Source organism: Copadichromis virginalis, linkage group LG17, assembly GCF_057382275.1.
Source record: "Copadichromis virginalis isolate Kocher_CV1m ecotype Utaka linkage group LG17, C_Virginalis_male_GT1.1, whole genome shotgun sequence".
Classification (NCBI taxonomy): Eukaryota; Metazoa; Chordata; class Actinopteri; order Cichliformes; family Cichlidae; genus Copadichromis; species Copadichromis virginalis.
The window spans coordinates 23,923,273-23,948,361 of record NC_140634.1 but is presented as its reverse complement, the minus strand read 5'-3'; the positions used below and the strand labels follow the sequence as shown (position 1 = coordinate 23,948,361).

At 41.4% G+C, this 25,089-nt stretch overlaps 2 protein-coding genes across 2 annotated transcripts; one reads left to right on the top strand and one right to left on the bottom strand.

The window, feature by feature from the left end:
* The first annotated feature begins 583 nt into the window (after positions 1–583).
* On the top strand, positions 584–5,719 carry pmch (pro-melanin-concentrating hormone). The gene is made up of 3 exons (XM_085435969.1): positions 584–1,915; positions 5,314–5,455; positions 5,560–5,719. Exons 1-3 carry the CDS (start codon positions 1,685–1,687, stop codon positions 5,607–5,609), a joined length of 423 nt encoding a protein of 140 aa, XP_085292095.1. The 5' UTR covers positions 584–1,684; the 3' UTR covers positions 5,610–5,719.
* On the bottom strand, positions 5,685–25,028 carry parpbp (PARP1 binding protein). Its single transcript, XM_085435967.1, has 11 exons — positions 24,975–25,028; positions 23,289–23,444; positions 19,861–20,097; positions 19,632–19,736; positions 17,086–17,256; positions 16,814–16,968; positions 14,153–14,336; positions 13,820–14,001; positions 12,606–12,687; positions 7,079–7,262; positions 5,685–6,512 (listed from the first exon to the last, which is right to left on the bottom strand). Exons 2-11 carry the CDS (start codon positions 23,436–23,438, stop codon positions 6,199–6,201), a joined length of 1,764 nt encoding a protein of 587 aa, XP_085292093.1. The 5' UTR covers positions 23,439–23,444; positions 24,975–25,028; the 3' UTR covers positions 5,685–6,198.
* Between the last annotated feature and the right edge of the window lie 61 nt (positions 25,029–25,089).

Sequence of the window (25,089 nt, the reverse complement as noted above, 5' to 3'; positions counted from 1 at the left end):
CGCTTTTCAAGGCACCCAAAGCGCTTTACAATGCCACTATTCATTCACTCTCGCATTCACACACTGGTGGAGGCAAGCTACGGTTGTAGCCACAGCTGCCCTGGGGCAGACTGACAGAAGCGAGGCTGCCATATCGCGCCATCGGCCCCTCTGGCCAACACCAGTAGGCGGTAAGTGAAGTGTCTTGCCCAAGGACACAACGACCAGGACAGAGAGCCCAGGGACCGAACCGGCGACCTTCCAGTTACAGATACGCTTCCCAACCCCCTGAGCCACGGTCGCAGAGAGCTGTTTACATGCTTGCTCTGTCAAATGTCACCAAAATCAGAAGAATCAGTTTTCCAGAAGCCACATGCCTGCACAAGATTACATGGAAACCCAGCAAATAGTTCTTGAGGCACTTGCAATCTTGATTTAAGAGGTGTACTCCCGATTCCCAGAACTACTGGAAAAGCATTGATTAAAAAACCCGTCTTCAAGCAAAACAATCAGATTGGGGTGGGTTTTTTTTTTTAAATATAGCTTCAAAACAACCAATATAAACATTCTTTAAACAACAAAGAGAATTGCTTTCACTTGGCTGGTGATATAGAGGCAACAGAAGAAGAATGCTAACCCTAACCCAGGTTAACTAGGAGGCTTGAGCTCAACCTCTTTTAAGATAAACTTTCACTTGCCATTTAATTGGACTTTTTTGGTTAGATTAAGGAACATAAACTATGTGGTTTGCCTAAAAATGTTCTCCTTTTAAATTGTAAGATAAAATGACCAACCTGGCTCAAAACCATGTAAAAGTGACCACATCAGAACACACTGTACTCGCACCAGTTAACGAGGCCACAAAAACATAACTTTAAATAAAACTTGTAATAAGAGCTTGCACAAGCAACCTGTGGGTTTAGTCTCCTTATAAATAAGATGAACCCCTCCTCCAGAATTTACAAAAGAGATATATTGTTAAATTTGTGACTTTTAGATAAGCTGACATGACTTTTGTTTTCATCAAACAGAATATGCTAGCCATTTCAGCCTATTTTCCGTCTTTGAGCCAAGTTCAACTAACAGACTTCTTCTATTCAAAGTCTTGGCAAGAAGGTATAATAGTGATTGGCGATACCAGACAAATAATCTAAGTAGGTGCCTTTTTACCTGAGTCTGGAGGCGACAGCACCTTGTTGATGGGGATCTTGTTAAGTCACTGATACCTCTGAAAGACTCCCTGTGTGAGTTGTGTTTCTTACTGCAGCAAGTCTCCATCTTATCACCTGCTGGGTTAATTTCAACATGCGGATTTTGAAGGGACAGATTTGAATCAGTTCCTACCCTTTGACCCTCTATGAGCCTTCTTTCCCCGAGTTCTTTAATGTGGTTAAAATTATAGCACACCATGTTTCCCCATCTTTAATAACCTTAATTCGCCAAATCTTTAAATGTACTAAATGAAGTTTGTCACCTTTTGCTTCCCTGTTAATGGACTTATACCACATCTCCTGTGACCTTTGATCTTATACGTTGATGTGTCCCTGTGGGAGACATGATGATGATTTTGTACATTAAACAATTGTGAGCTGGCAGCAAAATGCTCTCTCCCTCAATATATAAAGCAGCTTAAAGTCCAATCATACCAGTTGTTAAGGCAAGGCTCAACTGGCGAAAGTCTTAAGAAATAAACATTGTAGATACCATGATCTCTGTCTACTCTGTCTTCTTAACTCTGCTGCTTTTCACTGAGCTGAGCAGCCACTCAGTCACCGTAGCCATGCCTGCAACTAATGCAGAGGATGGTACAACAGAAGAAGACAGCCTGGGTTTGATACTGGGTGACGAGTCGATCTCTGAGCCCGCTGTGATCCCACCGGTGTTCAGGCAGCGCCGAATCAGGGATGAAGATGGGAACCCAACAATCATCATCTCGGTAAGTGTTGCAACTTTCATCATGCATTAACGTTATTCCTTTTTGTTGCGACTTTTTAGCCTTTATTGTTATCGCACAGTGGAGACAAGATCTCCCATTTCTTTTCCTTTTCCCCTGAACCCCAAATGGTGTGGGCGGATGGCTGCCCCTCCCAGAACCTGGTTCTACTGGAGGCTTCTTTCTGTATGAAAAGAGTGTTTTTCCTCCTCATTGTTGTCAACTGCTTGGCTTCAAAGGGGTTCGTTTGATTGTATTATTGTAGGGGTCTATGCCTTTGAATATAAAGTATATAATGCCTTGAAGGGATTTTGCACTATATAAACAAAATTGATTTAAACTGAAGAAAGAACATTTTTCTTACAGTAATATATTTGAATTGTACTCAATATACAATATATACAATAATTTTTACTACGCTGATCCTGATAATAATCAGGTGTCAGTCATTATGGTTATGTTATAAAGGATTCTGAATTGGTTGAAGGTCCAGTAACTCTTATTAAGAAGTATTAAAGTAGTTCTTTGTAGTACAAGTGTTGCTGGAACTTAAACCTGAGCAGATGTCCATGCGCCTTTGAAGTAACAAACTAATTTTACAGTGTGGGCCAAATACAGTCCAGTTTGATCTGAAGTGGGGGAGACCAGTGAAATTTCATATAGTTTTAACTACATGTTTTATGCCCGAGATACCTTAATTTAAGGAAAAGAAGTGCAATTTCAACTACACGTCTTAGTTTTTCTACATGGAAAATAAAAGCTGTTGTGGCAGCCTGACTCTTTGTGCTTGTATTGTAAAAAATAAATGTGTAAAATTACAGCAAAAGTTCTGGTAGCTAAAATTACCAGACTGTTCTGTAATTATAAAGGAGAAAGCGTTCATTAATTCTTGTAAAAAATATCCAGAAATTTTTATATTGGATTATGAAAAAACTTATATAAAACTATAACTGTGTAGGTAATTGTCAAGTACTTTGATGTAGAATAAAAGCCTGTACAGGTGGCCCTGTTGAATAAGAAATGCTTTAAAACTTTAAATCTTATCTCTCTCTCACTATATATATATATATATATATATATATATGTATATATATATATATATATATGTATATATATATATATATATATATATATATATGTATATATATATATATATATATATTTCTTGGCTGCTGCCTCAAAGCACACTGTGTGCTGTCTATCTTGCGTGCTGCACAATATCGTTTATTATTTAGTAACTATTGATATCTATGACTAGCTAGTTTATTGTGATGGTGCTTTTTTTTTTTTTTTTTTTTTTATGTTGCTCTTTGTTGTTTGTTGTCTCCCCTGTTTTTTTTGTTTTTCTTTCTCTCCATACAGGTGACCCAGGAGTTTTTTTTTTTTTTTTTTTTTTTCTCTCTTCCCCCCCTTCTCACCGTCTCTTCTCCCCTTTGGTTTTCTTTCTTCCTCTCCCCCTCTTTCTTTCATTCTTTCCCCCTGTCCTATTAAAAAAAAAAAAAAAAAAAAAAAAGTTTGACACCCCTGCTTCCACACTGTTCCCATAAAGGATTCTAATTTTCCCAAAAGTCCCCACAAAACAAAGGAGCTTGTAACAAAAACACACTCTTCCTGGAATGTAATTACTAATATTGCAAAATCAGTGTTGTTTTATGTTCATCTGAGACAGTATTTCTGAGTGAATCTATGGACAAGAGACTGATATATGCTGATTTTTGGTTTGGAAATAATGAATTGATATTTTCTTCTCTTTGTAAGGTGACCTTGGGTATTAGAAAGGCGCCCTCAAATATAACGTATTATTATTATTATTAGGTATAGTTCATTTTTATTCTTGAAGTTGACTAGAGTTGCTCACAGTTCAAAATACTGCTTAAAAAGCTGCGCACGTGAGGCTATATCCACACAAGGGAATAGCTCCTTTGAAATGAAAATGAAAAATATTACCTCAAGGTCTGTCAAGAATATGGAAAAGCAAGAGGTAGGCATATAACACTAACCGAGAAGAAAAGTTGGCCAGTCAAAAGTCAATAAATAACAATGCACTACACTGTCTGACATTAGAAAAGGAGGTAAAGTTCCACACCATTGATGTTGCAAGAAAAAAATCTAAATTTTCGTTGTTGACAAAAGGCCAAAATACCCATGTACATACTACGTACATCCATTGCAGCCCTTTTCCCCAACTGTTTAAGCTAGCTTTCTTTTGATTGCTGCCCCTCATTTTTATTTTATTTTTTTACAAACACCCACAGAAAATATGGAAAAAACAATTAAAGGTCCACTTTTCACAATACTAAAAGGCTATTTAACCAAAGACCAACCCTGCTTCGAATCCCCACCTAAACATAGTCTTACACTCTCCTGAACAGGGATGTCAAGCTCACTTGACATTGGGGGCCACATACCGAGCCCACTTTGATATAAAGTAGAGTGGACCTGTGAAACTGTGCTAAATGTGTAAAATGACAAAAAAAAAGTTATGGAAGTTCATTGCACAGACTGTCCTGTAAATAGAAAATATAACGTTTTCATTCATTCACAGTGGGCTGGATATATTCTGGCGCCCAGGCCTTATGTTTGACACCCCTAGGGTAAGCACTATAATTAGTGCTTAAAGAAAATTATAACCAGCGATTTTGATTCTTTTTTGGATCAAATTAACTTAACAGCAAACTATCCACTGTCATTCAGCCTAACACTGTTCTGCCAGTGATGGTCATGCCTCATAAATCTTCATTGTATGAGATTTTTTTTCATAACAACCTCAGCTAACCATAGTTCAACAACAAAGAGCACATTATCTCCATCCTGTGACTGAATACTTGACCCCTTTCAATTGGCCACCATCCTCGCTTCTACTGTTAAGTCAATACTTCACATAAATCTATAAAAATATTTTACGGCAACGCTGGAAAACTGGGAAATACTATTAAGCGAAAAGGTCAAATGATCACAAGCCTATAAAGATTTATTGGACTCTCAGTGGGAAGAATGACGATATATCAGTGTTTCCCCCAAATGTTTAGCTGCGATGTGTAAAAGGTTTATCTGCAGACTGCGTCTTGTGTGTTATGAACAGGGTGGTTATCTCTGTGGTAATGGGAAACAGGCAGCCATGATGGAGACAAAGACATCTGGGCGAACCGGAGCTGTGGAAGAAAACGGGCCACTGTGATATAGTAAAAAATGAGGGAACACATTTCTTCCATTTGGGGTTCTTGTGGCTTGGATCAGCTGGTAAAAGCAGATCCAACACCTGTACTACAAGTAAAAAGGATAATCTTTAAAAGCTGTTCCTGCAACCTGACCATCCAGAGTTCACATCCTACAGTACGGGAATGTGTGTGTGTGGGCTCCGGGTGTCACATGTAATCACTGATCAATATGATGTTTTTCAGGATGCAAGGCTGAAAGGGCACAGTGTTCGAGGGCTGAACCCGGCCTTCACTCGGAGCCTTCCTCTCCTCGCAGATCGAAGCCTGAGCCACACTCCTGCCGAGTACAGCGTGAAGATAGATCGCAGAGATACCGACCTTGACAGTAAGCATATGGAAAACCAGCATTTCTTGGAAAATAAACTTAAAAAAAAAAAAAAAAAGCCATATAAACTCAACTGCTCTATGTGGTTTCCTTTCCTAACCTAGTGCTGCGATGTATGATTGGAAGAGTGTACCGGCCCTGCTGGGAAGCATGAGCGACGTCAATGAATGTTTCCTCCTGTATGGTATAAGAAGATTAATTTACTTGTAGGAAATAAAGCAGACAAACATGGAAAACAAAATAAAAGTTTATTAACAATTGCAAGCTGTGTGTTTAAAGAGTGGATGTAAATGGTAGAATCTTGAAAATAATTGAAAGGTAAAAATTTACATACTAGCAGTGACGATATACATTTTATTTCCAAGAAGGCGTTATTAGACTCATTTTAAAATTGATTAGTGATAAAGTGCAATGACCAGCTTGCTTTTCGCCTAACAATGTTGGACATTTTAGTGACATTTTCAGAAAGAGTTAAATAACACTGTTGTGCACATTTCATACGAAGCCTCAGTGTAGCTTAGCATAAAAATATTTAACTCTTAACAGCAATCACTAAGTCACTAAAGATCACGTGATATTTTACCGTGTGTGTATATATAAAATACTCGAGGTTAAACAAGATGACAAATGATTCTAAATGGCAGCCCAAGCTGGAGTATACTCGTAGTACACAAGCTTCAGCTGCTTCATATAAATATCTGATAGAAAAGTCCTTATTGTGTCATCGTTAGTGCAAACACTGGTTAGACTCTGAAGAAACTGGTCAGCTTCCCTTGTCCAGCTATGAGCTTCTTCTTACTCAAGGCCTTGCTGCCATTTTTGCCAGGCATTTTGACTGATGTGCGAGTTGGCTGTTTCTTCTCCGGAGGCTCATTTTCAGATCCACCGTGTTGGTCCAGCTGCTTTCTCTTGTTACCCCTGCTTTGCATCTGAAAGCCAGTTCCCTTTCCATTAACCAGGCTTGCACCTTGTTTTGGGGCATTTCCACTTCTTTGCTCGAGAGCAGCCCCCCGCTGTATCTCACCCCGTGCCTTATTTGTACATTCAGAGGACTTGGCTGCAAATGTAAAAGAAAAATGAAATAAATAATTAAAAAGCAAAAGTAAGTGTGACAAGTTGGTAGGGGGGAAAAGGGAAAAATGTTGTGACGAAATTGCTTACGTTAGCTGCTAGTTGAAGCAGGCTGTGTGTTTATTCTCTGAACCTGAATTTCAACATTTGTCATGTTAACCTGATGGAGCAGAGCCTGAATTCCCACGGAACAAAAAGCAGAAGGGGGAAATGGGCAAAAAGTCTGTACAAGACTGTGTGTGTGTGTGTGTTTTGTTTTTTTACGACAGATGTGGGGGTGAGGAGGTTTTATAGAATGGGAATTAATTTGACAGCAAGTTGTAAGTACCAGTCCCACAACTGGGACTGAGAAGGCTCCAAGGCCGGAGCTGAGAAGGTGAGCCTGGGCCTCGGTCCAGCTGTGTGCCGTCAGAGGAAACAGAAGTCTGTTCCAGCAGATAAAATGCAGCACGTCTTGTTCTGACATTTGACATGTTGCTGAGTACAAAAAAATAAAAGATGGTGGTGGGGTAGGGGGTGTAGCTTGTAAAGAAAAATAACATAAACTTTTACCTTTTGTTGAGTCTTCCACATCAGAGCTGCACCCATCATTCACAGATGTGGTGGTTTTAGCTTTGGGTGGGTGCACGCAAGTGGGAACCTGGCTAGTGCTCGGGAAGTCCAGCACACGGTTGAGAGGGAGCTCTTCGTCATTGTAAGTGCAGGCGAACTGGGATCGGATGACTCTCTCTCGGACCTGGAATAAATGCAAAACAACTGAAATCCAGCTGATATGGCGACTGGTGATCAGTATCAACAACTGAGGGCAGGTGGCCGAGATTTTTCTGGCTCTTTCTTTTGGCGTTTTGAAACAAAGACCCTTTTAAGTACTTTTCCACTCCTGCTCAGCCAGTTTCAGCAGCTGGATCTGCTAATTAGCACTGAAGTACACAAACTACTTTCTTTCCTTGCTCTGATATTGTAATCAAATGTATTATAGGCCAAACCTAAAAGGGAACATGCATATCTGCACTAAAATTCGTGGAAATCCAACCAACGGCAGTCAAGACATTTCACAGAAAGCACAACTTCTGTGGTGTTAAATCAGAAGAATTTTTGGCACATCTCAAAAAGGTTTTCTCTGGAGCTAAAGGAAAATTACCAGCGCTGCAATAAAGTTTTATTTTTTTAAACCACTTTTGTTGAGTGGGGTTTCATGTACTCAAGTGTAATAGACTTTTCTTTTTATCATCAAGAAAATGCGTCAATTTCTGTCAAATAAGGTACCACAAAACAGTCATGCTTACGTCTGAAGTAGCCCCGAAAAACGTGACTCAGAGCCAGAAAAAACACAATGTGTGAAAAGTATGGGGATCACTAAAGTCATTAGCATCAATTACCATTATTAGGTCATTGTAATCCATCCAATAGTTGCTCAGATCTTTCAATAACAAAAACAATAAAAGGGTATGGTTTTTAATTAGGGGATAAGATTCCTGGCTTTTAAAGCATGTTTTATGTTGGGTTTTTTTGAACAACTAAAAGTTTAATATGTTGCTGAAATCCCAGAAATGAGAAAGATGAGATTTTCTTTTCTAGCCAACTGATATACTGTGCATTGCTCCTATCAATTACCACATCCTTTAAAAAACAAAAAAACAAAACAAAAAACCCAACAGCCAAGTTTCTATAACAAAGTGAATGATATTGAAGCCTACAATCCCAGCCCAGGGGCACACACAGATCCACAGCTTTTCATCCACTGTTTGATGTACGCCTGCTTGGGATTATCACAATCCAGGGATTTCACCCTTCAGGCCAATGGGCCACAGTAAGGAGAAGAAATGTGAGAGAGCAAAGCTTGGTGGGTCCGCGGAGCACAAAGGGGATCAAAGCCTTTGTGCTTCTCAAAAGAACTTCTTTAAAGAGGACCTAAAACAACAGAAACCCCAGCACCGAGGCACACTTCAGTAACGGAGCTACTGGTTGCATGCTAATAAAACCTAAAGAAGATGGAAGGGGATGGAAGAGCTGCACGGCCAAACTATGACCCACAGAGAACAACTAATCCAATTACAACAGGTGGAAGCCTGACATGGCACCTTGTGGTCACATAGCCCTCATTCCTCCGAACACAACTGTCCTGAAATAACCTACGTCTGACCCGACACCTGACCGAGACATTCCTGATAGCATTTTAAAAAGCAGGTGCAAGCCATTTCTGCAGCTTTGTGTTCTGACATCTGCTTTTGTAGAAGTGAGAACAAAGCAGTAGCAGGTGCAGCGGAACCAGAGCTATATATAAAATAAAATGAATATATAGCTAAAGGTGAATGCACCTCATTTGAACATCGTTACTTGTGTCACAGAGGAAGCAGGAGTTTTTCTCGTGTTTTTCAATGTTTTGATCATCTGTGGTAATAGTGGAAGGAAGAAAGAGGAGGAAAAGAAAAGAAAAAGACCTGGAAACAACCCAAAAGCAGAAACTAAATCTGTCCATCTCTGTGTGTGCCGGTTGACGTCAGTGCATGATGAAACCGCTGGAGAAGTCTAGGATAAAGTCATTTAGCAGACAACAGGAAACAATAACCTTTCAAGTTTCCCTTGCTAGTCGAGTTACGCGACTGATATGGCATCTTCAAAGTGAAATTGATGCAGAAAGCTTCCGCTCACCGAGTTCAGGAAGCGGTGAGCTGCCCAGGGACCATTACAGCGCACTCAAACAGGAAGGCAGCCAGATTGTGGGGAGCTAAAATGACATCTGGTAGCACAATCAAATAAAGGAGCTATTTCACAAAATGTGTCTAGCATACATCTTCTAATAAGTGCTTCACACTTCATGTTTGCTTAAAGGATAATAGCTTGCAATCTAGAGCTGGGTGATGCAGCAGCACTACCCTAAAAATACCTCTTACCACCACAAGAAAAATAAAATGGCATTACCGGTATATTCTGAGAAATAAGTTGTCTTTTTTTTGTTGCTACAATTAATTTTCAGTTTCAGAAAATAGCATATCTTAGCAATTTGATCCAAGTATTACATTTCATTCAGTGTAACTCATAACAACAGTCACACTCTTTACCCTTAAAATATAAAGCAATATTTTAAGGGAAAGACAATAATACAAACAAAACAGAAAACCACCAACAATCTTGATTCCCTATGAGCAAGCACTTTGGCCACAGTGGGAAGGAAAAACTCCCTTTTGACAGGAAGAAACCTCAGGCAGAATCAGGCTCATGGAGGTGCAGCCCTAATTGAGACCAGAAAGAAGGACAAACAACACACTAGAATTTAAGATGTAAAGTGTCCTATCTCTAAGGGAGAGACCAGCTCATTTCTGCCGCTTGTATCCACAATCTCGTTCTTTCAGTCACTACCCACAGCTCGTGGCCATAGGTGAGGGTAGGGACGTAGATCGACCGGTAAATTGAGAGCTTTGCTTTTACACTCAGCTCTCTCTTCACCAAGACAGACTGGTGCAGCATCTGCATCTCTCATCACTGGCGAACAAGACCTCGAGATACTTGAACTCCTCTACTTGGGGCAGGAACTCATCCCTGACCCGGAGTGGGCAATCCACCCTTTTCCGGTTGAGAACCATGGCCTCAGATTTGGAGGTGCTGATCCTCATTCTCGCTGCTTCACACTCGGCTGCGAACCGTTCCAGTGCGAGCTGGAGGCCATCACCCGATGAAGCCAACAGAACCACATCATCCACGAAAAGCAGAGATGAGATTCTGAGGCCACCGAAGTGAAAGCCCTCCGCCACTTGGCTGCACCTAGAAATCCTGTCCATAAAAATTATGAACAGAATCTGTGACAAAGGGCAGCCCTGGCGAAGCCCATCACCCACCGGGAATGAGTCAGACTTATTGCCGGCAATAATAATAATAATAATAATAATAATAATAATAATAATAATGGATTGGATTTATATAGCGCTTTTCAAGGCACCCAAAGCGCTTTACAATGCTACTATTCATTCACTCTCACATTCACACACTGGTGGAGGCAGCTACAGTTGTAGCCACAGCTGCCCTGGGGCAGACTGACAGAAGTGAGGCTGCCATATCGCGCCATCGGCCCCTCTGGCCAACGCCAGTAGGCGGTAGGTAAAGTGTCTTGCCCAAGGACACAACAATCAGGACAGAGAGCCCGGGGATCGAACCGGCGTGTGAACCAAGCTCTTGCAACAGTTGTATAGTGATCGAATGGCCCGTAGCAATGGGCCAGACACCCCATACTCCCGGCGCACCTCCCACAGGACACCCCGAGGGACACGGTCGAATGCCTTCTCCAAGTCCACAAAACACATGTAGACTGGTTGGGCAAACTCCCATGCACCCTCAAGTATCCTGGAGAGGATAAAGAGCTGGTCCAGTGTTCCGCGAATCAGGACAAAAACCGCATTGTTCCTCCTGTATCAGAGGTTCGACTAGCGGACGAACTCTCCTTTCCAGCACCCTGGCATAGACGTTCCCAGGGAGGCTGAGGAGTGTGATCCCCCTGTAGTTGGAACACACCCTCTGGTCCCCCTTCTTAAAGATGGGGACCACCACCCCGGTCTGCCAGTCCACAGGTACTGCCCCTGATCTCCACGCAGCATTGTAGAGCCGTGTCAACCAGAACAGCCCTACAACGTCCAGAGCCTTCAGGAACTCTGGGCGGACCTCATCCACACCAGGGGCTCTGCCACCAAGGAGTTGTTTAACTGCCTCAGTGACCTCGCCCCCGGAAATTGGCGGGTCATTCCCCTCATCCCCAGACTCTGCTTCCTCCTCGGAAGACGTGTCAGTGGGATTAAGGAAGTCCTCGAAGTATTCCTTCCACCACCTGACAATTTTCTCAGTCGAAGTCAGCAGCGCTCCGCCAGCACTATACACAGTGCAGGTAGAGCACCGCTTTCCCCTCCTGAGACGCCTGACGGTTTGCCAGAATCTCTTCGAGGCAGTCCGAAAGTCTTTTTCCATGGCCTCTCCGAACTCCTCCCACACCCGAGTTTTTGCTTCAGCCACTGTCCGAGCTGCATTCCGCTTGGCCTGTCGGTACCTGTCAGCTGCCTCCGAAGTCCCACAGGCTAACCAAGCCCGATAGGACTCCTTCTTGAGCCTGGTGGCTCCCTTCACCTCTGGTGTCCACCATTTGGTTCGGGGGTTACCACCATGACACACACCAACCACCTTGCGGCCGCAGCTCAATGCAGCAGCTTCGGCAATGGAGATGCTGAACATGGTCCATTCAGACTCAATGTCCCCACTCTGCCTCGGAATGCAATGAAGCTCTGCCGGAGGTGTGCGTTGAAGATCTCATGGACTGGGGCCTCTGCTAGACGTTCCCAGCACACCGTCACTACGCGTTTAGGTGCACCGGGTCTGTCCAGCGTCCTCCCCCACCACCTGATCCAACTTACAGGACTTAAAGGATCTGTAGTTAACAGCTAACGTACAACATCTTGCCATCCATGCTAGATACCAGAGCACACCTTCAGGAGTCTAGTGGAGTCCATACCTTGACAGTTCAGGGCCGTTTTGGCAGCAAAAAGGGGCCAACGCGATATTAGGCAGGTGGTCATAATGTAATGCTTGTGTGACTGAAGCGAGTGAACCAGAGAAACGTTTAACGTAAACACTCAAATTCGACTCTTATCGCCATAAAAGACTTCAGATGGGACATTCTGTGGGACAACTGCCCTTTGCCAAAGTCTCTAAACACTTTCCTTGTGAATTTATGGTCTCACTGACCCGTTTCAGTTTATACGGGATAAAAATTTTTGTAAATTTTAGTGATGCTAGGTAGGTGCCAGAAAAGAGGATTTTCCAAGAAAACAGGCACTGTTAACAGGTTACTGGTTTGAATGCCCCATACATAACTTTTTCAGCACGCTCGAACCAACACTAAGAGCTAAAACCCAGCTGTGCAAACGGGAAGAGTGGAAGTCAGTTAAGATGAGAGCTTCAGCTAAGCAAATAAATAATATAAAACCAGGAAGAAATTACAGGATATAAAGACATTATTTTCAATGTTTGGACATCTGATTCAGTTTGGAGAGGTTCATATTTAGGATTTGGGGCTCTTGGACAAAGGGGCCCACGTTACCTTGGGTTTGAGCAGGTCTAGTCGGCTCTGGACTCTGTTCTTTAGGGGTTCTGGAGAACATCCAGTAGACACTTCAGGGGATCTGAGGAGAGAGAGCCACAGCGAGAAGCAAAGAAAATTTTTCAATAAATTAAAAAAGCTACAAGCTTACATGGCCACAGTAACCGAGAAATCTGCCTGCTATTTCTTCAAACAACGTTCTCCCTTTAAAACTCTCACCATGTAAAGATGTTTTCACTAGCATTAGCCGTACAGTGTCACCCGCCCCTGTAGCCACAAACACAACCAGTGGCTGTATTATTTTTATTTCAGAGCAGATAAATTGTTCCATTGTGATGTGGGAGGATTTTCCTCCATACGGTTTCAGAGGAAAGTCGCACAGATCCATGTTGGCCTATTTTATATTTCAGGGGGATTCCCACTCTCACTGAACCCTGTGGTAGTGAAAAAAGTCTTTACTGGTTTCAGACTCAGATTCAGAGTTTACTGCAACAAACTAATCACAAATATAATTATTCTCTCCTTTGGCATTATTGTGTCACTGACAAAGAACTGAGGAAAAAGAACTCAAGTGATGGTATTGCTTTGGAAAGAAACTCACATATTTGGACTCTTGGGATCAATAACCCATACAAAATATTATAAGAAGACCAGCAACATCTTTCAAGAACTTGCCCATCATATTAAGGCAGACAGTAAACTACAAGTTCATTTAACTCGAATTAATCCGACGAGGCTGTGAACACGATGAAGTTCCAGTTTAACATAGAAAAATTAATAAATACAAAGTAGTGATTTTGCTCTATTACAGTGTTATATAATGTAAGCGCTCTTTACTGTGTTTGCACATGGCACTGAAGGAAATGGTAACAGTCACTTCATGAAATTTGGGTACTGCACCACTAGAAATCTAATATTTGGATAAGACAATCAAATATTAAAAATTAAAACTAGATAAATTGATATTGTATTTTTGTTTCACTTCTTTAAAAGCAATTTTTTGGTTGACCTTAAAACCCACTATTAGTCAAACTCCCCTAAATTTACTTTTATTTTACTATTATAACCTTTCTTCTAGAGGTCATCACATAATGCAGTAAGTCAGGCCTGCTTTAATTCTTAATTTTGCCAAATGTAGCCTTAATATTTATTTTAACCAACTGAAAATGCAGATATCAGATTTTGAGTGAACTGCAGAATTAACAGGAACCAACCTGAACAGCGTGAGGACGCAGGTCCCCTCTGCTCCACCGAGGACGGGCTGATCCTCGGACAGCAGGTCGGCTTTGCTTTGACACGGAGGAGTCAGGGCTTCTTCATCCAGCAGCGCCATCAGCACCTTCACAGTGTCACGACCTCCGTATGCTGTAGCGTGATTGACTGCATACACTTTTGGCTGGGGGTGAAGACCAACATAACTACAGTCACAGCTCTGCCAGATGGTGAACAGACAGTGAAACATGAAGTGGGTTCAATGTATGGACTTGTGGCGAGAAGGAAAAGCCCAGAGTGGAGCCAGCTGGCTGAAAGCAGAGGTTATACATTACCCTTGCAGGACTTATCCCTGTCCCGCTTCCATTAGCAGACTGCTTCTGGATCTGGTGTAGCTGGCAGATCCTCTCCTTTAGCTCCTGTGCAGTCTCCTCAGCAGCAGCGTACACGGCATCTCCGCTGCTGCGACCCTTCACCAACACCGCCCTGATGGCGGTCACCAGCCTGGCTCCACATACACTGGGAAGTCAACAAAGTGACAAGGGAACAAGAAATGAGCTACAGGAAGAGAAGAAACGCTGAATAACTTTGGAAAGGAGCAGATTCTTTCTTATGCGGGACACACAGTGGTTTTCATCTGGATGGAGTAAACAGTCTTCAAGAGTTCAGCCAACATTTGCCAGCATGAATAACGCTCTCGCAGAAAAGCCGGGGCTTTAGTCTGAATGTCTTTAAAAGATATACTGCTTCTTCACTTTCAATTAATTGGACACTGAATTTCAGGGCTCAGAGTAATTGTTTCAGCATTAACATCCAGTAGAGCTTTATTTCACTATAGCAGAGTTTTGCCAATGTTAACAGTTATAACAGTTACATGGTCACTGCACTCCGGTCTGATTTTCCTCTTTATGTCGCAGTTGGGAGGGGGGGTGTTGATCCGTGTTTGTCTCCACAGTATGTCCAAAAATCATAGCAACATATCACTTATGTAAGTTTCAAACAGTCAAGTGCACCAAAATGTTTTGGTGGCGAGGCGGTGGTCCAAACCTGACCCGGCTCTGATGCGAGGGAGCGAGCGCGCCTCAGTAACAGAATCATTTGGGAAAACAGATGTTCGCTGAACAAGGGGCCCTGAACTCGCCACAGAAGGTGTTTGTATGAGGAAATACGGTACTCCACTGAGAGCGTAAAGGCACTGCCTGCTGAAAGACACGTTGGCCATGCTCATCAGCATCTCATCAGACGGAGTTCTCAACGACCCGCGTGAACTGAGAACCCTCAGAAGAGCAGCGAGAGTTGAACACGGCACTGCACAAACATGTGTTGTTATGGCTCGAGCGAATCCGCCGTTGCTACTGGGACTGCTTACAAAAGGCTCCTTCTGCAGCTTCAGCTCAAAGCTCACATGATTGAACTGCTAAATTATTTGTGATAGCCACTTCTGTTGTGGTGCCAGATGCTTTGACATCTAAAATAATCTGTAACAGTATAGAGAGTGATCTGTGGAGCTCTAGGTTTGATGATAGTTCATCAAAGTGAGCGAAGCAAACACACGGGGAACAAGTTATTTAACAAAGATGGGCTTTGATGTAGCAAAGATGAACATGCTTTAGCAATCCAAATGTTATCATGCTTAGATGGGAGTCATTACAGGGATTTGGGAGGAAATAATAAGAAGCAGTGGGGGGACAGGTGGATTTTATGATCACAGGTGTGATTTCAGCACAGTCTGATCCGCCCTGCTACAAATATTCCCACCAGTCGTAGCAGCGCACTGCCAAATCCTTGAATTCACAAGAACTGAGTCAGCTCCTCCAGAAAGGAAGTGGGATTTAACCTGAACTGAAGTGGAGAAATTCAAAGAAAAATCCAATCCAATTATAAATCACAAGTTTCACTGTGCTTGACTTCAGCTGCCGCCAGGTGCTCAGCTTTTCTTGGAATCTCTGCATTCTCCTCATCAGCTTAGGATGACTCTGGATATGAAATACATGTGTGTGTACTATAAAAGCACAAGCTATTAAATACTGTAGAACAATTTGAAATTATTAGGCATTTATCTGAAACTGAAAACCTTTTCGGGGTTCCCTCAGGTCAATAAAAGTAAAGAAATCTGTTACTTATATTGCATGATTCAAACATTTTTAGTCATGCTTAAACATTAACACAGTAACACGCAACAGTATGTGTGTTACAGTAAACTAGGAAAAAATGACAGATTCTTTTACATGATTTTTAAGGTGTTCTAGAAATGATTACCTGAAAAAATAATTAAAGACAGCTTTTTGACAAAAAAAAACAACAACAAATAAAAAAAAAACCCCATTTACTTCAATGCCCACTTTGTACAAAAGATTTAGATTTCAAAAACATTTGTTGTTAATATGTTGATTAAGAAGACTATTAATTAACTGCTACTTACATAAAAATATACTATATATGTGTGAATGACATGAAGTGATATAGCTAGCCTCACAATGTAATTAACATTAAACTAAGCAGATGCTTATGCTAAGCTTACAAGCTGTAAACATAAAGTAGGAAACATAATTCATCTTGTGTGAGATGATAGCCAATGTGTGATAATTTATAGGTTAAGAGGCACTAAAAACTATGTTTTTCAGACTCCAGCGTTTTGATAAAGCTAGAGTAGCGTGTTCTGTTGGTATTTAGATATTATGTGAAACTAAGCGAAGCTGCTAGCTACAAGTTAAAAAAAAATTGAAAAAAAAGTTATATGGTTGAGAAAAAAAAAAAAGCGAACAATTTTGTTTTTTCTGTTGTTGAAAATCTAAGTGATGCCTGATGTATTTATAACTTCTATTGCAATTTGACTTCAATTCTTTAGAAAACAAAGAATTTCCAGTTCAGGTGATAGAGTGCATCTCAACTTCCCGACATTTACATTTAGTTCTGTCTCTACGGTGGAGGCGTATGTCAAACTAAGCAGCAAGACAGGGAGCAAGTGGAAGCCTGGATCAAACAGTTCTGTGTACCTTGGGTCGGGGATCTCCCCCAGTATTTCTTCCAGGTTGTCTACAAACTGGACAAAGTCAGACAGGCCTTTGACATGCTTTCTCAGTGGGTCAGATTCAGCTGGAGCATAGCCCTTCCCTCCAAGCTGGAGAGCCCTAACAAAAGACGTCACGGCCTGCAAAAAAAAAAAAAAAAAAAAAAAAAAAAAAAAAGCATGAGAACGACCCAGATGTTGCACCAGAGAGGATTACTCTCATTTACTTGAGCACATAATGACTGGGGGTGTTCTTACCAAGAACAGAGAAGTGTTGCTGTTGTGCGCAGCATGCTTGATGTCAGTAAACGCCTGTCGTCCAAGAGTGCGACTGGGAACGTCGAGGATTAGCGCCATGGCAATGTCGTTCTTGGTGTTTACCAGCAAATTCAGATAGGAGCAGAAAACGCGTCTCACAGCCATTTTCACCTACAGACAAATAGAAAACACACAAGACCAAAGATTTTTACATTTTAATAAACTGTCAACGGTTCCCCAAGATTATAAGGGAAACTAACAGAAAGTCTATTAAATCTTAAACTGGGTAACGTGTTTGAGATGCATTTTTGGTTGCATCCTCTCATTGGTATTATGGCATTCAAAGGCTAATGAACAGTTAATGAACACGGTGGCACGGTGGTTAGCACTGTTGCCGCACAGCAAGAAGGTCCTGAGTTCAATTCCACCATCAGGCCAGGGTCTTTCTGTGTGGAGTTTGCATGTTCTCCCCGTGTTTGCGTGGGTTCTCTCCAGGTACTACGGCTTCCTCCCACCGTCCAAAGACATGCAGCTTGTGGGGATAGGTTAATTGATTAATCCAAATTGTCACTAGGTGTGAATGTGCGAGTGAATGTGAGTGTGAATGGTTGTCTGTCCCTATGTGTTAGCCCTGCGACAGACTGGCGACCTGTCCAGGGTGCACCCCGCCTTTCGCCCTATGACAGCTGGGATAGGCTCCAGCGCCCCCCGCGACCCTGAAAAGGATAAGCGGAAGCGGATGGATGAACAGTTAACGTCATGGCATTAATGCAAGTGCTTAACCAGCACTTTGGAAATTTTGGGTTTTGTTTACTTTCATTTTTCAGATGAAAAACTCATGATGTAACTACACATTGTGTCAACCCTCCTCAAACAACTGTGATTAGCCAACTCAGTACCATTGTTTCCTCAAGTACATTTCCTGCAACTTCTACTTCAAATAGATTGGAAGGGTTTGGGTCAATTTGAAGAGAGAAAAATCAGTGCATTCTAGTGATTTGGTAGCAGAATTGAAAAGCAACAGAGGTACAGTAGGAACAAATATGAATACTGTTTCATATTATATTCATACTTTTCTCAATTGGTCAGAAGGGAGGTGTCCTTCTTGGCCACTGTATTTAAATATGGTGGTGGAAGACAGTGGCTGCACACCCGCTCCTATGCATTTATAATAGATTATAAGTGTAGTTTGTTGGAAGACATAACTACACAATGTATATTTATCCTTTCCTTTGAATTAAATAACCTCAAAAGGTTACTGACTGCTGGTGCCAAGGAGACTGGAAACAAGCCCGATCAATAAACCAGGCACCTAATAGATACAGTTAAACTTTCAGCTCCCTTGTTTCCCCAATTAGTGACCATACCAGATAGAGCCACATAGAGTTGTGTCTCCTCATTGTTTCAAACTGGGGATGTTCTAGGTGTAAGGTGACTGTGTTAATCACCACATCATAGATGGCAGCTAGGTATCATGTTTATAAATCTCTCCCCTGTCTTGACCTTACAATAGTTTAAGAAGAAAGGCTACAATTAACATTAAAAACTAAAGCTGAAAAAAACAAAACAAACAAACAAAAAAAAAAACCTACCTGGAGGAAATATTTTAAACGCAAAATGAAATAAAACAAAAACTTATATTAGTACCTCAGTTTTTTTATTTTTTTATTTTTATTGTTTTAAGACCAAACAAACCATCCATCAGTTATATTGTAAGGTGATAGAAAATCCCAACAACCAGATGGTCTCCTATGAACATGATTTTGGCAACAACGAGGAGAAAGAACTCTCTTTCAACAGGAATAGACCACCTCCCATGACTAGTTTAGGGGTAAGGGTCTAGAGATATCACTGAAACAAAAATGTACGGATTTGATGGAGAGTTATCTGCTGTATTAGTTTGCCATTCTGCAGCCAAACAAAGCAGAGACTCCAGGAAGTTACTGGAACCAGACAAGACAGCGGCAAATTATTTTTATTTCCCTATTTATATTAAAACAGCAGATAATCTCTCCGTGTCTGTTTTTACTTCTGCTAAGCAAACCAGCAACAACATTTACTTCAGTAAAAACCTTCGGTCTGAAATGCCCAAACTGGAAAGTAGCTTTAGTTCCCGAGTAAAACGGCTACAAACAGCAGCTGTCATCGCTCCAGTAAAAAAATTACATCAGCACAGCAAGCCTCCTCTCTAAAACCCCATAAATTTGCAAGAGGCAGAAGAGACCAGCAAAGAGACTGTGTTACAGAAGCTCCTGTGTCGTGTTTTAAACATCTGCCTGGTAATTGAATTCACATTGCACCCTTAAATCTGAGTGATGTGATATAGAGCTCCTGTCAATAAGAGCAGGATGGATTCCAGACAGAAATTACACTGAAGGCTGGGAAAGCAAAAGCATGGATTACTGCCTGCAGGAGAGAAGCATTTCATATTACTAAAACACAATATTCAAAGGCAGAAGGCAAAGTGGAAATAAAGGATTTCTTGTGGGAGTTTATGAAACAAGTTGCACCTTTCACTGAAGCAGAAAAAACACAGTTGGGCCTACCTGTGAGCTGCAGGACCTGCCTTTACCAGATGGGGTTGACGGGACTGAGGAAACTGGCAACTCTGGGACTTCCACGTTGCCCGATAGGAACTCAAACAGCTGGATCTTGGCAAAAGAATTTACAAAAGCAGAGAGAGAGAGGGGATAAACCGATTGGCCTTATCTCCAACTGTGTAGCCAGTGTGATCATCCACAATCAACATCATCAGCCTGATTTCAACCAGCTCACCAGGCTCACAGGCTCCTCTGGATCAGAGTCCACCAGCCTCAGCTGTTTGTACATGAAGAGGAGATCAATCAGGTCGATGGTGTTGGAGCGTTTCAGGAACGACTCGTATGCCTCCACAATGAGATCATAGTTCTCCAGGCGTGCAGGGCTGGGGGGCAGCAGGTGAAGTTTGTCTAACAATAAGTGTTTCCAGGCCATCAGGACATCACTCAGAGCCACTTTGAACTCTCCGCCATGCTGTCACAGGAAGAGAGAAAGCAGCATGTGCAATTACAAACAGCCTGGAAACAATCAGTTCAAAAGCAAAGAGACCTTCTGCAGCCGTCCAAAAATAAGCCATGAGTGGTCTCACCCGGAAACCTGCAGTAATGTCATCAGTTATAGACGTGATGACAGTCGGCCTGATGGTTCAATTGAACTATGCCGTGATGATGATGTGAAATGGGCTCACACAGCCTCGCTTTTACGACACCGGATAACAGACACACTGTATATTTTTCCTCCTTAATTCCATTTATTTTCCATTTTGCGAAAGAGGAAATTCATCAGTTGCCTCACCTTCAAAATTCAACTTTATCCTAAATGAGTCCAGAAACATTAACATTTAAAAAAAAAAAAATGAGTATCCTCAGAGCGACTGAGAGTGAAGCGTGAAAGGCTGGGTTTACAACATGGTTGCTGTCACAGTACGTTTCAATTCAGTTTTAATTTTCCAGCACCAACTCACAATAAATCAACTCAAAGCTCTTTATATTGGCAAGTGTCAGAAACGTCCAAAAAGACGAGATTGCCCGTAAGCAAGCAAGCATTTGTGACAGTGGGAAGGAAGAACTCCCTTTTAACAGGAAGAAAACTCCAGCTGAGCCAGGCTAACACAGGGGCAGCCATCTGCCATGAATTGGGGAGGCAGAAAAAAAATTAAGAAAAAGAGAAGACAAAAGTTAATGCCATGCAGCAGAGTGCATCATGGGAAGTCCCACACAAGCCTGAGCCTACACCAGCTCAACTAACAACTGATTCAGGTTCACCTGATGCAGCCATAACCATGCTTTACCAAATCATTATCAAAAGTAAGAGTTTGAAGCCTATTCTTAAAACAGAGCCCGTCTCCTGAACCCAAACTGAGAACTGGTTCCATAGTGGAGGGGCCTGACAGCTGAAGGCTCTGCATGAGATTGAAGGAATACAACACTCCAGTCTGGAAGTACTAAATAAATGAACTGTGTCTGTGAAGGTTCTCAGTCATCCAGGTCATCGTAGTCAAAGGAGCTTGCAAAGAAAAGCGTCTGGACTTCTTTAAGTTGCTTGAAGACGTTTCACCTCTCATCCGAGAAGCTTCTTCAGTTCTAAGGTCAAATGGTGGGGAGTCCCAGATTTAAACCTAGTGGGAGTGTCCCCCCACAGAGGGACAAAAGGACCCCCTGACTCACATCCTGGGCCATCTGACCTCAGGAATTCGTATGATAAAGTGGGGCCAGGTTTCACAATGAGCTCACCTGAAACCCTGGCTGATTGGGACCCACACCCAATTTCACACCTTGGCTCATCAGGGGGTCCTTTTGTCCCTCTGTGGGGGGACACTCCCACTAGGTTTAAATCTGGGACTCTGCACCATTTGACCTTAGAACTGAAGAAGCTTCTCGGATGAGAGGTGAAATGTCTTCAAGCAACTTAAAGAAGTCCAGATGCTTTTCTTTGCAAGCTCCTTTGACAATAAATGAACTAATTTTTCAGCGTCAGTCTGAGACAGGATGTTTCTATTTTTAACAAATATTGTGCAGATTAAAGAAAACAGTCCTACATATTTGTTTAATATGTGCAGCGACGGATATATCCTGTTATAAAATGGCTCTAAGATTTCTCAGAGTGTTACTGGATAGCCTGACCCTTTTGTTAAATAAAGGGCCTAAAATGCAAGTTATTGGTTTACCATTAGACAAAGTTTGATAACTTCAGAAAACCTTGGGCTATCAGAATTGCTGCATTTCAGCTACTTTAACTTTACTTTTAGATGGATTTTTTTTTTAATCTGTATATATAGGCATTTTTAAGCATAAAGGGACCAAACTACAGAGGAATAAAGCTGATCAGCCACAGCATGAAATTATGGGAAAGTGTAGTGGAAGCTCGATTAAGAATGGAGGTGATGATTTGCGAGTGGCAGTAGGGTCTCGTGCCAGGAAAGAGCACTTTGAAAGTCAGACGTAGACCCATTGAGACTTTGTGGATTTAGTCAAAGCATGTGGCGAGGGAGGAGGTGAGTTACTGCATGAGGAACTAAGTAGCAGCAAATGGCACACATGAGGGCAATGAGGTGGGATAGGTGGTTTCAAGGTAGAGGTGAGACTGCATCAAGGGTCATCTGTGTGACCTGTCCTTTATAGATATGAATCAGATCAGTAAAAGTATTTTAAAGTGTATGAATAAATGAATCAAGTCCAGAACCGTATTACTTAAAACTGAGTAACTTTGAGGTGGTGTTGCAGCATTTTAATAAACCTATTTTAAACTGCATTTTACATCCAATCTTTTTTTGTAGTTTCTGTGTATTCCTTGTGGTCTAACAACAAAGCTGTGGAAGAAATCAAGATACATGTTGTGTATTATTTGTGCAAAAATGATGCAATCATGAAAAAAGCCCATCAGCTACGCAGTCTGAAAACCTTTCGACTGGTACTTTGGGTCAAAGCGTGACTTTTGTGGCTTGTGAAAATAAGGAGCAGGCTGATGGGAGATCTCATCTAGAGAAGAGGCGTTCAAATCAGTAAGACTGAGAGTAAGTGCATGCAGGTGAAAGAAAAAGGAGCACAGCAGAGAACGAGTTGGTGAAGATGAATTTGAATATTTGTGGTCAACTGTTCAAAGCAGCAGCAGGGTGGAGGAGATGGATGAGAATATAAGGAGAAGGGTTAGAAGATGTCATGTGGCTTAGACAGTCACTCAGCTGGATGCAGCTGAGTTAAAGATGCTACGATTGTGATTGAGTGGGACTGTTAGGGAAGAGTGCAGAAAGGTGGGTTATTTAAGATCTCCATGTTTTCAATCATTATCCAACACCAGCCTCTTATGTTGCTCACAAAAATACACAAATTAATAAATAATAAGCACATAAAAATAAAGCTACTATTTGTGGTAGAGTGTAGAGGATGAATTCAGAAGTATGACAGCCTGAGGAGATAAACTGCTCTGACGCCTGGAAGTTCGGCAGCTGATACTCCTGTATCACTCGCCAGATGGCAGCCTGGCTTACAGGCTGTGCCTGGTGTTGTCTTTTCATATCCTTTGAGCTCTGCGCAAATTAGAGGATGCTGCTAAAGATGGAGCTGGCAGGCAGGGGGGAAACTGGAATGCCACAGATGAGGTTGATGGAGGTGGTGAGAGAGGACAGATACAAATAATCTGTGGTATTTTCAGGGTGTTAGGGTTACCTTTTTATTCACTTCTGCCATGGCCACCTGCAGCACCATAAGCATGCCATCAGCTCCATGAATGGTGGTCCTCTCAGACTGTAAGACCCGGTGACGCTCCCTCCTGAAGGTTTTCACCATCAGCTTGAGTTGGTCTCCTATACCCTCCATTATTCCCTTAAACAAAAGCAACAAAAAAATTCTATCGCACATTTAAATGCAACAAAGTTGACCAACGTGCTTCACAATTAAATAAGAACAAGAGAAAACATTAATAAATTTTTTTTTTTTTTTAAATTTATTTATTTTTTATAGATATATCTATCTATAGATATATCTATAGATATATATAGATATATATATATATCTATAGATATATCTAGATATATATATATCTATAGATATATCTCTATATATCTATATCTATCTATATCTAGAGAGAGAGAGAGAGAGAGAGAGAGAGAGAGAGAGAGAGAGAGAGAGAGAGAGAGAGAGAGAGAGAGAGAGAGATAAGATGAGGCAATGACAATGTATTAATATAAAAACAAAACATAAAACAAGCCTGATGTTAAACTGAACTTGATTTAAAAGCCAACATAAAAGATGTGTTTTAAGTGTGATTTGGACTAAAATGCTGCTGCAATGGAGAGATGAGTGTTGACGACCCAAATAGAGAAAACTGCGGTAGTCCAGTTTAGAGGTGATGAAGGCATGAATAAATTTTTCTAGGTCTTTAGGAGGAAGATGATGCTTCGCAATTTCACGTAATTGATTAAAAACCGATTTCACAACTGTGGACACTTGCTTCTCTAATTTAAAAGAGCCATCTAAAAACATGCCGAGATTTCTTACAGTGTGGAAATGATGACAAGCAAGAGGACCAAGGGCATCAGTTATCCAAAAGGGCCATGACTTCCAAAAACAATAACTTCAGTCCTATTTCCATTTAGGGCGAGAAAATTGTGTTTTAACCACTCTTTAACATCATGTAGGCAGTTAAGCAGAAGGTGAAGGTGGACAGAGACATACAATTTCAAGGGGAAGTAAATTTGGATGTCATCAGTATAACAGTGAAAGGGAATGTGTATTTCCTGAAAATGGATCCCAAAGGTATCATGTATAAAAAAAAGCAGAGAGTTGGATCCAAAACAGACACAAAACAGACCCTGGTGGCACACCACAACAAATAGGGGGAGTATTTCCCAATAGCAACAGAAAAAGACCTCTCTTTAAAGATAAAACTGTGCCTTTAAGACCAACGACATGGTCAAGTCGGATAAAAATAATGTTATGAATAACTGTGTCAAAGGCGGCAGTCAAATGTAAAGTGACTAAAGCAACAGAACAACCTTAGTCGACAGAGCTTCCTTGAAAAGGCGAGAAGGAAGAATATCTTGAGGGGAATTCGAAGGCCTTAAGTTACTGATTGCTTCCTTCAAGAAAGGAAAAAGTCACTGGCAAAAAAAAAAAAAGAAACCCTCAAAACCAATTTATACATATAGTTCTATATATACAGAAAGACATACCTGAAATTAATTTAAAGACTTAACTTTCATACAGGGTCTCAGTGGCATGTAACACCTTCGATAACTTGTAAGTATTTCACAGCAAAAATGTGTCCACATTTTACATCTACAACTACATACATATATACAACACAGCGTTTATTCACTTTACATTAAAAAAGACTGATTAAACAACGCAAACCTCTTAAATTGCTGCAGTCTTCCAAGAGCACACAGCCACGACACAAAGCAGCTGTTTTGAAATTTTAAATTGCCGATGACGTTGTTCCTTTTTGTCCAATCACCTCTCAGCAAAT